The 14275-nt window shown below is 36.3% G+C and overlaps 1 protein-coding gene across 3 annotated transcripts in view; it reads left to right on the top strand.

Annotated features, from left to right (window-relative positions):
* CFI (complement factor I) overlaps positions 1-14275 on the top strand; it is a 50281-nt gene that overhangs the window by 22254 nt on the left and 13752 nt on the right. For all 3 annotated transcript variants that reach the window (XM_032333135.1, XM_032333137.1, XM_032333136.1), the window contains 6 exons: positions 491-604; positions 702-812; positions 8259-8300; positions 9388-9423; positions 11385-11488; positions 11662-11765. In XM_032333135.1, coding sequence (XP_032189026.1) covers positions 491-604; positions 702-812; positions 8259-8300; positions 9388-9423; positions 11385-11488; positions 11662-11765 — 511 coding nt within the window. The remainder of the gene's footprint in view (positions 1-490; positions 605-701; positions 813-8258; positions 8301-9387; positions 9424-11384; positions 11489-11661; positions 11766-14275) is intronic.

Below are 14275 nucleotides of genomic sequence, written 5' to 3'. Positions count from 1 at the left end.
TTTATCTTAATGTCCTAATTATTCCAAATGTAATCAAGATGTCACCTACAACTCCATACATAAATTTCACAAAGAGGTGCTCCTGGGTGGCTCAGTGGGTTAAGTCTCTGCCTTCGGCTCAGGTTATGATCTCAGCGTCCTGGGATCGAGCCCCACATCGGGCTCTCTGCTCAGCGGGGAGCCTGCTTCCCTCTCTCTCTGCCTGCCTCTCTGCCTACTTGTGATCTCTCTGTCAAATAAATAAAATCTTTTTATTTTTTTTATTTATTTGACAGAGAGATCACAAGTAGGCAGAGAGGCAGGCAGAGAGAGAGAGAGGAGGAAGCAGGCTCCCTGCTGAGCAGAGAGCCGGATGCGGGACTCGATCCCAGGACCCTGAGATCATGACCTGAGCCGAAGGCAGCGGCTTAACCCACTGAGCCACCCAGGCGCCCCCAAATAAATAAAATCTTAAAAAAAAAATTTCACAAAGAGAATTCCTAATTTACAGCTCCTCCAGCAAATGACTCGTTTCACTGTGTGAATGGGAAATACATTCCTCAGAAGAAAACTTGTAATGGTATCAACGACTGTGGAGACCTGAGTGACGAACTGTGCTGTACAGGTAGAAGATTCGCCCACTCCATCTCAGATTCTATCCTACTGTATTTTAAGTATGAAAAAACAAAAATAAAAACCTTCTGCTATTTATGTTTGTGTAGGATGCCGAGGGAAAAGTTTCTTCTGTAAGTCTGGTGTTTGTATTCCAAACAAATATAAGTGCAACGGCGAGGTGGACTGTATTACAGGAGAGGATGAAGTTGGTTGTGAAGGTAATTAAGGGTTTGTGTTATGTTTTTCTATGACTTGATCTGGGTACCCAGAAACTTACTTTTAGGTAAATTATAATCTTAAGTGAGTATAGGGGAGTCTTAGTAAGAGTGCTACTGAGTGGGCATTTGAAGAATTATGGAATGTTTGTTTCTCAAATTTTCTTTTATTAAATACATTTGTTATTTCAGAACATTTTTTTAAAAGATTTTATTTATTTATTTGACAGAGATCACAAGTAGGCAGAGAGGCAGGCAGAGAGAGAGAGAGAGGAGGAAGCAGGCTCCCCGCCGAGCAGAGAGCCCAATGCGGGGCTCGATCCCAGGACCCCGGGATCTAGTATATGATCTAGAGCCGAAGGCCGAGGCCTTAACCCACTGAGCCACCCAGGTGCCCCAGAACTTTTTATTAGTAAAGCTCCCACATAACAAAAATAGATTATGAGAATGAACCAATATGTGCCTCTCTCTCCCTTGAACAATTAGCAGTGTTTTGCCAGTCTTGTTCAGCTTGTTTGTTTGAGTACTTTAAAGCACGCTTGAGATATCATGTCACTTCACCTAGATGCATTTCTAATGCTACACTTTATACATACACAATATACTCTCATTAGTATTCCTAATAATAGTAGTTCCCTAACATTGTTTAATAACAGCCCATGTTCAAGTTTTCCCAGCTGTTTCAAAAATATATTTTTTAAAAGATTTTATTTATTTATTTGAGAGAGAGAGAGAGCAGGAGGGAGAGTGAGAGAGAGTCTGAACCAGACTCCAAGCTGAGCCCAGAGTCCAGAGCCCAATGGGGGGTTTAATCCCACAACTGTGAGATCATGACCTGAACTGAAACCAAGAGTCCTCGGATGCTTAACTGACTGATCCACCCAAGGCACCCCTCTCAAAAACAATGTATTTGAATCAAGTTTCAAAACAATCTAACATTGTATTTGATTGTTAAGTTTTTAAAGTAGCTTTTATTCTTTAAGAGTTACCCACCTGGAAACATAGTAGTCCAATATCTTTGGGACACAGCAAAAGCAGTTCTAAGAGGGAACTTTATACCAATTCAGGCCTATTTCAAGAAAGAGGAAAAATCCCAAATAAATAATCCAACATTTTATCTAAAAGGACTAGAAAAGGAAGAACCAAAAAAGCCCAAAGTTAGTAAAAGGAAGGAAATAATAAAGATTAGAGTAGAAATAAATAAAGACTAAATTAAATTAAGTTAAATATGCCAATGAAACCAAGAATTGGTTCTTTGAAAAGATAACCAAAATTGATAAATCTTTAGGCAGAGTCATTGAAATAAAAGAAAGAAAGGTCAAATAAATAAAATAAAAAATGAAAAAGGCAAAGTAACTGACACCATAGAAATACAAATATTATAAAAGACATTTATGAAAATGATATGGCAAAAAATTGGACAACCTAAAAGAAACTGAAAAATTCTTAGAGACATATAATTTTCCAAAATTAAATCAGGAATAAATAAAAAATCTGAACAGACTGATTACTGGTAATGAAATTGAATTGGTAATTAAAAAAAAAAAAACACAGAACTCCCAACAAACAAAAGTTCAGTACCAAATGGCTTCACAGGTTAATTCCACCAAACACTTAAAGATTTAATATCTATTCTCAAACTGTTCCAAAAAGGAAGAGGAAGGAAAACTTTCAAATTCATTCTACAAGGCCAGCATTACCCTGATACCAAAACTAGACAAAGACACTACAAAAAAAAAAAAATTACACATCAATATCCCTAATGAAAATAGGTGCAAAAGTCATCAACAAAATATTAACAAACCAAATTCAACACTACATTACATTAAAATATTAACAGACCAAATTCAACAATACATTACATTAAATCATTCACCATGATCAAGCAGGATTTATTCCAGGTATGGTGGTTCAATATCCTCTAATCAATCAGTATGCTATATCACATTAACAAAATGAAGGATGAAACATACTATCATCACAATAGATTCAAAATAAGAATTTGACAAAATTCAATATCCATTTCATGAAAAAAACTCAACCAAGTGGGTTTAGAGGGAATACACTTCAACCTAACAAAAGCCATATATGACAAACCTACAGTTAATATCATACTCAGTGGTGAAAACCTACAGTTAATATCATACTCAGTGGTGAAAATCTGAACGCTTTTCCTCTAAAATCAGGAGCAAGACAAGGATGTCCACTATTGCCACTTTTGTTCAACATAGTACTGAAGTCCTAACAATCAGACAAGAAAGGAAGGAAGGAAGGAAAGAAGGAAGGGAGAGAGAGAGAAGAAAGAGAGGGAATTAAATTTGTAAAGAAAAAACTGTCACCATTTGCAAATGACATGATACTTTACATAGAAACTCTAGGGGTGTCTGGGTGGCTCAGTCAATTGAGCATCGAATTCTTGGTTAGGCTCAGGTCATGTTCTCTTGGGTCTTGAGATGGAGCCCTGCATTGGACTCTGAACTCAGTGGGGAGTCTTCTTGAAGATTCTCTCCCTCTGCCCCTTCCCCCAAACAAATAAATAAATAATTTAAAAAAACAAAAACAAAAACAAAAACTAAAGACTATACACACACACACACAATAAGAACCAATAAATGAATTCAGTAAAATTGCAAGATACAAATTTAACACTCTTATATCATTTGTGTTTCTATATACTAGTAATAAACCATCAGAGAAAGAAATTAAGATAACAATCACATTTACAATTGCACCAAAGGAATAAAACACCTAGGAATACATTTAACCAAGGAAGTGAAAGACTTACACTCTGAAAACTATAAGACATTGATGAAGGAAATTGGAAGTGACACAAATAAATGGAAAGATATACCATGTTCATGGATTGGAAGAACAACTATTTTTTAAACATCCATATTATCCAGAGTAATCTACAGATTTCACATAATCCCTATCAAAATATCAATAGTATTTTTCACAGAACTAGCGAAAAAGAATCCTGAAATTTGTATGGAACCACAAAAAACCCTGAATAGCCAAAGCAAGCTTGAGAAAGAACCAAGATAGAGGTATCAAAATCCTAGATTTCAAGATATACTACAAAGCTGTAGTAATCAAACAGCATGGTACTGGCACAAAAGCAGACACATAGATCAATAAAACAGGATAGAAAGTCCACAATAAATTGATGCTTACATGGTCAATTAACCTACAACAAAGGGAACGACAATACACAATCTAGAAAAGACAGTCTCTTCAATAAATGGTGTTGGGAAAGCTGGAAATGTACATTCAGAAAAATGAAACTGGATCACTTTTTTTCACCATACACAAAATAAACTCAAAATGGGTTAAAGACCTAAATGTATGTCAGTTAATTGAATTTAAATTTAAAAAGAAAAGATCTAAATGTGAAATCTGAAACCATAAGACTCCTAAATGAGAGCATAAGCAGTAATCTCTTGGGTGCCATAGCAACATTTTTCTAGATATGTCTCCTCAGACGAGGGAAACAAAAGCAAAAATAAACTGTTGAGACTACAATAAAATTAAAAGCTCTTGCACACCAAAGAAAACCATCAAAATAAATAGATGACCTATTGATTGGGAGAAGATATTTGTGAATGATATATCTGAGAGGGGGTTAATATCCAAAATATATAAAAACTTATACAGTTCAACACACACACACACACACACACACACGCACAAACTTGATTAATAAATGGGCAAGGACTGAATAGACATTTGTCCAAAGAACCAAAGAAGACATAGAGATGGCCAACAGACACATGAAAACATGCCTAATCATCAGGAAAATGTAAATCGAAACCACAGTGAGATACCATTTCACACTAGTCAGCTTGGCTAGTATCAAAAAGACAAGAAATAGTAAGTGTTGGCAAAGATGTGGAGGAAGAGAACCTTTATGCACTGTTGATGGGAAATTAAGTTGGTGCAGCCACTATGGAAAACAGTATGGAGGATTCTCAAAAAAAAAAATTATATATATGTATATACAACTACCATATGATCCAGCAGTTCCACTACTGGGTATTTACCCAAAGAAAACAAAAACACAAATACAAAAAAGATTTATGCATTCTATGTTTATTGCTACATGATTTACAATAGCCAAGATATGGAAGCAACCTAAGGGTCCACTGACAAATGGATGGATAAAGAAGATGCAATACACACACACACACACACACACACACACACACACACACACACACGTGTGCACGTGCACACACACACACTGGAACATTACTCAGGTCATAAAAAAGAATGACATCTTTCCATTTGCAACAACATGATAAACCTAGAGAGTATTTTGCTAAGTGAAATAAGTCAGAGAAATACAAATACCATATGATTTCATTTACATGTGGAAATTAAAAAACAAAACAAATGAACCAACAAAGAAAAGCAAAAACAGATATGTAAATACAGACAACAAACTGGTGGCTGCTAGAGGCGGGTAGTGGGGAGAATGGGGAATTAGTTGAAGGAGATTAAGAAGTACAAACTTCCAGTTATAAAATAAGTAAATCGTGGGATGAAAAGTACAGCATAGAGAGTATAGTCAATAATGTTGTAAGGATGTTGCATGATGACACATAGTAACCACACTTATTGTGGTCAGCATTGCATAATATATAGAATGGTTGAACCATGAGGTCATATATCTGAAACTAATATAACATTATATGTCAACAATAGTTTAATTTTAAAAAATGTTACCTACTAGGGGGCCTGGGTGGCTCAGTGGGTTGAGCCTCTGCCTTCGGCTTAGGGCCGTGTCCTTGGGGTCCTGGGATCGAGCCCCACATCTGCCTCCCTGCTCAGCGGGGAGCCAACTTCTCCCTCTCTCTCTGCCTGTCTCTCTGTCTACTTGTGATCTCTCTCTCAGTCAAATAAATAAATAAAATCTTAAAAAAAAAATGTTACCTTCCAATCCACCCCCAATTTTTTTCATGCCATTGATTTTTAGAGAAACTTGACCATTTGCCTACAGGATGTCCCTTATTCTGGATTTATAGAGATTTGATTAGATACAAAGTTCAATATTTTAAGCAAGAATTCTTGATGGGTAGTGTTGTGTCCTTTTTACTACATAAAATGTCATGTTCTCTGTGTACCCCACTTCTAATGATGCTAAAATTGATCACTGGACCAGTTTGATCTTTCCTTTAAAATTCTCCCCCACAGCCTTTCATCTTAATGGTTTTTAGGGGCCTGTGTGATTGCTGCCTAGATCCAATTTGTCTACAAGAACTGTAAGATGGTGAATTCTAAATCAGCATTCCGTCTGCATTTATTAACTGGTTTTCTATAGAGAACTTTCCTTTATCAGCTGTTTGGTTTCCATGAAATGCAATTCATAAAAGAAAGGAAACATAGTTTTTAATTTCTTCCCTTTACTTACCAAATTTCAAAGCAATATGTTAATACTCTTTTTTTTGGTGCTCATCGTTAATGCTCTTTGGTTTTTGGTGCTCATTGAAAAGCCTCTGATGGTAAAAATGCTTACTAGGTACCTACTCTGTGTCACACAGACTAACTTCTTGCTTACATCAGTGCTTTCTTGAAGTTATTATATTAATTAATTTTCTCAGTGACTATTTATTAAGTTCTTACTATGTGTGTCAGGCCCTGTTCTTAAAAATAGAATCTAATCATTTTTATATTCCAAATGTGATTTAGAGCTAAGCATTAAATACGTGTTAGATATATATATGGATAAATGAATTGATAATAATTACATTTTGTCATTGCTTGGTATTATTGAACTTTATTGAAGTCTTGTTTAGTTTCCCACTCACATCAGCTCTTAAATATAAAAACACACTTTTTAGGATCTCAAATCATATTATTTCTTTTGAAGTTTATATAAGCAGTTGAGCAAAATACTTTTATGTCCATCAAATATAGTTAAAACCTTAGTAAAGAGAAGAGAGAGAAATTTCCAAACATCTTTTAGGGAGGAAGACAGTAAGTCATGACTCTTGCTGGTGAACCTTGAGAGTCATTCCCTCCTGGTTCATCGAGATAGAATTGGGACATACAACATGGAATATAAGTTTAAGGTATACAACATAATGACTTGGCACACATATATTGAGAGATGATGACCACAGTAAGTTTAGTTAACATCCATCATGTCATATAGTTACAATTTTTATGTGTGTGTGTGATGAGAACGTTTAGGATTTACTCCCTTAGCAACTCTCAAGTATACTATACAACTATGGTAACACTAGTCACCGTGCTGTACATTACACCCCAAGCACTTACTGATCTGGAAGTTTGTACCTTTTGACTAGGTTCACGTAATTTCCCAGACCGCTCCCCGCCCCTAATAACCACAATTTGATCTCTTTTTTGATGGGTTTGTTTTGTTAGATTCCACATATAAGTGAAACCATGCAGTATTTGTCTTCTGAAGTTCTATAGTTGGATTTCACTTTTTCAGTATAAAGATATTTGGGGTTTCTTCTCCTCCTCTTCTGTCCGTTTTACCTCCCTCTCCTTCTTCTGATTCAAAACTCTAAAGTTTAAGTTCAAAGAACACAATTTGTTAGCTTATCAGGGAGAAAAAAAAATCCCACTATCAGGGAGAAACTATAACATAAATATTGCTTTTTTAAATTTTTATTTTTTTAAAGATTTTATTCACTTATTTGACAGAGATCACAAGTAGGCAGAGAGGTAGGCAGAGAGAGAGGGGAGGAAGCAGGCTCCCTGCTGAGCAGAGAGCCTGATGCGGGGCTTGATCCTAGGATCCCATGATCCCTGAGATCATGACCTGAGCCGAAGGCAGAGGCCTCAACTCACTGAGCCACCCAGATGCCCCAAAGCTTGCTTTTTTAAAAATCAAGTTCTTGAATCCATATCAAAAATGCATTAAGTCAACTGGCATTGTTACTTCAGTTTACCCTTCTTTAAAGTGAGCCCACCTTTTGTATTTCAGTAAAGGTTCTAATTTTTCCCTCTCTAAGCAAGAGCAAATGAGAGAAGAGATGTAAAATAAAAACATTAATATAGTCATTGATCATTCAGTGGACAGATCAGAATCACTAAACCAAGGGAAGTTTGGAGTATAACTTGATTTCATGTATCCTGGAAAGCCCACCTTTAATAAATGTAAGTTTAAAAGAGTTATAAATTTATATAACTGTATAGTAAACTTGCCATCCATATGTGTTCAAATATATCCAAAACGTACACCTTTTTAAAACTCAAGTAAAAATTATTTCCTTGACATAATGAAATTGGTGTGTGTTTAAATGCAATATGAAACATCTGTTATGTGGTATTAAAAATCAAAGATGGCATACTGTGATTCCCTTTTATCTTTGTAAAAAATTAAGTTGTTATACTGTTTCTAAGATATTAATGATTGGTGTATATTTTATCCAGGTGAATATTATCTCTCCTAAAATAAATTTTTTGTTTTATTTTTAGGAAATGGAAATTCTGAAATTAAAGGCCATCCTGAAATTATAGGTAAATCCATTTTTATAAGAGAAAATTTATGTTACAGAAATGAAAACAAGGATAAAGCTTTATAGTTTTATGATATATGTATATCATTGATATGGTACACATTTTTCTTAAAAATTATCCTCTGCTGTGGTAAATTTTTGTGTTTTTTTCCCATGGGACTTTTTACATGTGGCTCGAGGTAAAAATTTTATTGAATTCTTGGAATATTGCAACAGAATTGAAGCAAAACAAAGCAACTGTTGTCTTCTTATATATATTTTTAAAGATTTGTTTATTTTAGTGAGACAGTGTGTATGAGAGAGAGAGTGAACTTGGGGAGGGGCACAGAGAGAGAGAATCTTAAGCAAATTCTCCGGTGAGCCACCCAGGTACTCCTCTTCTTATATTTTATCGTAGCTATTAATTGCACATATTATGATCACGTGTTAGCAATTACTCAGCTTTCTCATTAATGTAGGCAGAGAGGTCTTTTTAGCGTCAGCTCAGTACTTTCTCAGTCAGTGTTAGTAACTGTTCCCTACGTTATGTAAGGACTTTGTGAATCAGAGTTGAAGAAGCAGCTTTCCTTCTCTGACCCAAGCATTTTGCCTATTCTAAATGCAAAAAAACCACAGCACCATGAGTCTCAACATTCACTTGTACCAATAGACACCTCTAGTTGGTGCCTGCAAAATTTCTCCATAGTTCATCCTGAGCCTTCACAATAATCTAGATATAGAAAGGAAATAAGATGGTGTGCTTTGAGGATTTCTACTGTCCTTTTTAAACAGAGGACAGGTTTTTGGATACCTGGTGGCTCAGTGGGTTAAGCATCCAACTCTTAATTTTGGCTCAAGTCACAATCTCAGGGTGGTCAGATCAAGACCATGTCTGTGGAGCCTGTTTAAGATTCTCTCTCTGCCCCTCCCCCACTTGTGCTCACCCATGCATGCACATGCAATTTCTCTCTCTCTCATAAATCAATAAATCAATCAATATTGGACGGGTTTTAAGATAGAAAATTATGATCAAATTTTAAATAATCTTAATTATTTGATTTTTCTTATGAACACAACCATAAACATTGGAACTTTTTGTTTTGTTTTAGAAGAGACACAATTTTTGACTGCTAATATGGATGAAGGTAAATTAAAATTATTCTTTTTTACTAGTGCTTCCCTGGTTTACATCTGCATTTTAATGTTGTGTGTGTATGTATGTGTATATGTAACTAATTCAAGCAACAATTACCTTTGCTATCAATGTAAATAGAAAAAAATAACATTACTCTTCTCCTTATAACTTTTAAGTAAAATAAACATAAACGCTCCACATCACTTGGCATCAGAGAAATACAAATCAAAAACACAATGAGATACCACCTCACCTCACAATGAGATAACAGCCATAGTCAGAATGGCTAAAATTAACAGGTCAGGAAATGACAGATGCTGGCGAGGATGCGGAGAAAGGGGAACCCTCCTACACTGTTGGTGGGAATGCAAGCTGGTGCAACCACTCTGGAATACAGCATGGAGGGTCCTCAAAAAGTTGAAAATAGAGCTACCCTATGACCCAGCAATTGCACTGCTGGGTATTTACCCTAAAGATACAAACGTAGTGATCTGAAGGGGCACATGCACCTGAATGTTTATAGCAGCAATGTCCACAATAGCCAAACTATGGAAAGAACCTAGATGTCCATCAACAGACGAATGGATGAAGAAGGTGTGGTATATATACACAATGGAATACTATGCAGCCATCAAAAGAAATGAAATCTTGCCATTTGCGACAACGTGGATGGAACTGGAGGGTATTATGCCTAACAAAATAAATCAATCAGAGAAAGACAACTATCATATGATCTCCCTGATATGAGGAAGTGGAGATGCAATGTTGGGGAGTTTGGAGGGTAGGAAAAGAATAAATGAAACAAGATGGGATCTGGAGGGAGACAAACCATAAGAGACTCTCAATCTCACAAAACAAACTGAGGGTTGCTGGGGGGAGGGGGGTCAGGAGAGGGTGGTGGGGTTATGGACTTTGGGGAGGGTATGTGCTATGGTTAGTGCTGTGAAGTGTGTAAACCTCACAGTTCACAGACCTGTATCCCTGGGGCTAATAATACATTATATGTTTATTAAAAATTTTTTTTAAAATATAAAAAATGAGTTAATTCGCAAGGCTAATTTTGAAGTGAAAACAACATTTTAGACCTACATAATTTTTTGTATTTTCTATGAGTTTTGTGATATCAGTTTTGTCAAAAACAGATTTTGAGCATGAAATGTTTAAACCTTCAGTTAGCCTCTTCCTGCCCCACCCATGTACCTTTAGGCAGAACTTCAAAGAATCGAGCCAATTTTCATATTAAGCTAGAATTTTTTTTATTATGTTATGTTAGTCACCATACAGTACATCATTGATTTTTTTTTTTAAGATTTTATCTATTTGACAGACACAGACCACAAGCAGGCAGAGAGGCGGGCAGAGAGAGAGTAAGGGAAGCAGGCTCCTCGCCGAGCAAAGAGCCAGACGTGGGGCTCCATCGCAGGACTCTGGGATCATGACCTGAGCCAAAGGCAGAGGCTTTAATTCACTGAGCTACCCAGGTGCCCCTACATCATTAATTTTTGATATAGTGTTCCATGATTCATTGTTTACATATAACACCCCGTGCTCCATGCAATACTTGCCCTCCTTAATACCCACCACCAGGCCAACCCATCACCCACCCCCTTCTCCTCTAAAACCCTCAGTTTGTTTCTCGGGAGTCCACAGTATCTCATGGTTCATATCCCCCTCCGATTTCTCTCTCCCCTTCATGTTTCCCTACCTTCTCCTAATGTCTTCCATTATGTTCCACAAACAAATGAAACTATATGATAATTGCCTTTCTCCGCTTGACTTATTTCACTTCTTATAATCTCCTCCAGTTCCATCCTTGTTGATAAGCCAGAATTTTAATACCTAAAATAATTTATTAATCAATCCAGCCTGTTTTGTTTTGTGTTAGCAGTGACTTTGCTGTTTTGGTGCCAAAAATAATCAAGAAATAATGGGTTCAAAATCATAATGATACAATCTCTTCCTTTCTTGAAGAAAGAAAACGGATCAAGTCATTTCTCCCTAAAGCGTCCTGTGGAGTTAAAAACAGTGTGCCCATTCGAAGGAAACGAGTTGTAGGAGGAAAGCCAGCACGCATGGTAAACCGGTTACTTCCCAGGAGTAGCCCAAGTTTGAAAAACGAAGAAAGGTGGGGGAGATACGTAATAATAAGAGACCGGGACTTTTGCAATGGACATATCTTAGAGCCGCCTGTCTATCACCACCTGGTAGAATGGCAGTAACCACAGTGTCTCACTAATGTCTCTTATAGGGTGACTTCCCGTGGCAGGTGGCAATTAAGGAAGAGAAGAAAATCAAATGTGGAGGAATTTATATTGGAGGGTGTTGGGTTATAACTGCTGCACACTGTCTCAGGTAAAAATGTCTCCAAAAAGATTTTGGATTCCCTGAAATAATGAAAGTGTGTAAAAGAGATCGTGGCAGATGCTAGATAAAAAACATGTGACAAATTCCACTCTCTTGACAGCTAGATCCCCTCCAGTATTCATGACTGGAACCCCAGAGGCCATGCCCTTAGAACCTACTATGGTCTTCCCTCCCAGATAAAATTATGATCCCAGATGGCAAGATCAGATCAAAACCAGAGGTACCAAGATATGTCACGTGACTCATTTGCAGGATGGGAAAGCAAATAGATACTCTGTACATTTTGTAGAGTTAGGACCAAACTGCTGAGAAGAGTTTATGACTGAAAAGTTGATAAAGAGACGATGCTAACCGGTCATTTTCTCTGATCTCACTTCAACATGGATTTTGTTTAAAGAGCCACATGCATTTAAAGTCTTCAAATGCACACATCTTTTTGGCCCCTTCCACAAACCCTTACATGTATTTGATATGCGTTCCAGACAGTAAAGGAACTGCTCTAAACTCTGAGCTAATTGTCTCATCTGCTGCTCTAGCACTGGCTTGCTCGTTTTCTGCTTGTGTGCATCCCTGATGTTTCTTCTTCTTCCCATAAGGAGACGAATCCTATGGGATTACAACTCCACTTATGTCCTTATTTAAATTTTATTACCTCTTTAAAGACTCTCCCCAAGTCTAGTCATATTGAGGGTTAGGTTTTCAACATATGAATTTTGGGGGAACACAATTCAGTCCACACCAGTGGCTAAAAGGCAACACACAAAAGGTGTTGATAACAAGTTAAGGTCAGCAGGAGGACAGAGTTTGGGATTCCAGTCTCAGTTCTGATCTCTCGAATGAATGAAACGTCATCTGTTGAGCGCCTCTTCCAGACCAGATAATGCGTGTGGCACTTTCCCATATGTTATTCTGTTTTAATATTCTTAACAGCCCTAAGAGGTAAATGTCAGTCTTCCCATTTTGTGGATTAGCAGAAGGAGACTGAGAAGTTATATAACTTGGCTAAAGCTACACTTCTAGTCAGCCCCAGAAACATAGTTGTCAGCACCATCTGTCACTGTACAATGCTTTTGCAGTATCACTGACTATTCTCTACGCTGTATGTCAATCCCCTTGGCTTATTTACTTTATAGCTAGAAGATTGTACTTCCTAATCCTCTTCACCTATTTTGCCCTATTTTTCATCTTCTTTATCCATTTATCTATCGATAGATGCTTAAGTTCTTTCCATATCTTGGTTGTCTTAGATAGTGCTCAGTGAACATATGAGGCATATATGCCTTTAAATTGGTTTTCATTTTCTTTGGGTAAATACTCAAAAGCAAAATTGCTGGATCATATCGTAGTTCTATTTTTAACTTTTTGAGGAATTTCTGTACTGTTTTCCTTAGTGGCTATACCAATTTACATTCCCCCCAACAGGGCACAAGTGTTCCCTTTTCTTGAAATCCTGGCCAACACTTGTTATTTCTTGTCTTTTTGATACTAGCCATTCTGATGGTTTTGATTTGCATTTCCCTGATGATTAAAGATGTTGAGTATCTTTTCATGTGTCTGTTGACCATCTGTATGTCTCTGTATATCGTTGGAAAAATGTCTATTCAAGCGCTCTGCCCATTTTTTTAGTTTTTTTTTTTAAGTCATATAAGTTCTATGTATATATTAGATAGTAACTCCTTGTCAGATTTAGGATTTGCAAATTTCTTCTTCCATTCAATAAGTTCTCTGTTTTGTTGACAGTTTCCTTCATCATACAAAAGGTTTTTAGTTTAATATAATGCCATGTTTATTTCAGCTTGTATATTCTTAGCTCCTTTGTCATAGGTTAATTGACCATATATGTGTTTGAGATTTTCTCTGGGCTCTCTACACTATTCCATCAATTTATGTGTATGTTTTCAGGCCAGTACCACAATGTGTTGATTATTATAGCTTCATAGTATAGTTCAAAATCAGGGAATTTGATACTTCCAGCTTTGTTCTTCTTTCTCAACATTGCTGCAACTTTTGGTGGTCTTTTGTGGTTCCATACAAAGTTCAGGATTCTTTGTTCTAGGTCTATGAAAAATACCATTGGTTTTTTTAATTAAAAAAAATCACATTAAATGTGTAGATTGCTTTGGGTAGTCTAGACATTTTAAAAATATTGGTTCTTCCAATCCACATGGCATTTCTTTCCATTTATTTGTGTCACTTCCAATTTCTTTCATCAATGTCCTATAGTCTTTCACTTAAATTTATTCCTAGGTATTTTACTCTTTTTGATGCAATTTTAGATAGAATTATTTTTATTCTGATAGTTCATTATTAATGTATAGAAACAATTAATATCTGCATGTTAATTTTGTACCCTGCAATTTTACCAAATTCATTTATCAGTTCTAATAGTTTTCTGGTGGCATCTTCAGAGTTTCCTATATGTATTATCATGCCATCAACAAATAGTGGTAGTTTTATTTATTCCTTATCATTTTGGATGCCTTTTATTTCTTTTCTCT

This window comes from Mustela erminea, chromosome 2 (assembly GCF_009829155.1).
Source record: "Mustela erminea isolate mMusErm1 chromosome 2, mMusErm1.Pri, whole genome shotgun sequence".
Classification (NCBI taxonomy): Eukaryota; Metazoa; Chordata; class Mammalia; order Carnivora; family Mustelidae; genus Mustela; species Mustela erminea.
Note: the sequence above shows the minus strand (reverse complement) of the source record. Positions and strands in the feature narration are given on the sequence as shown.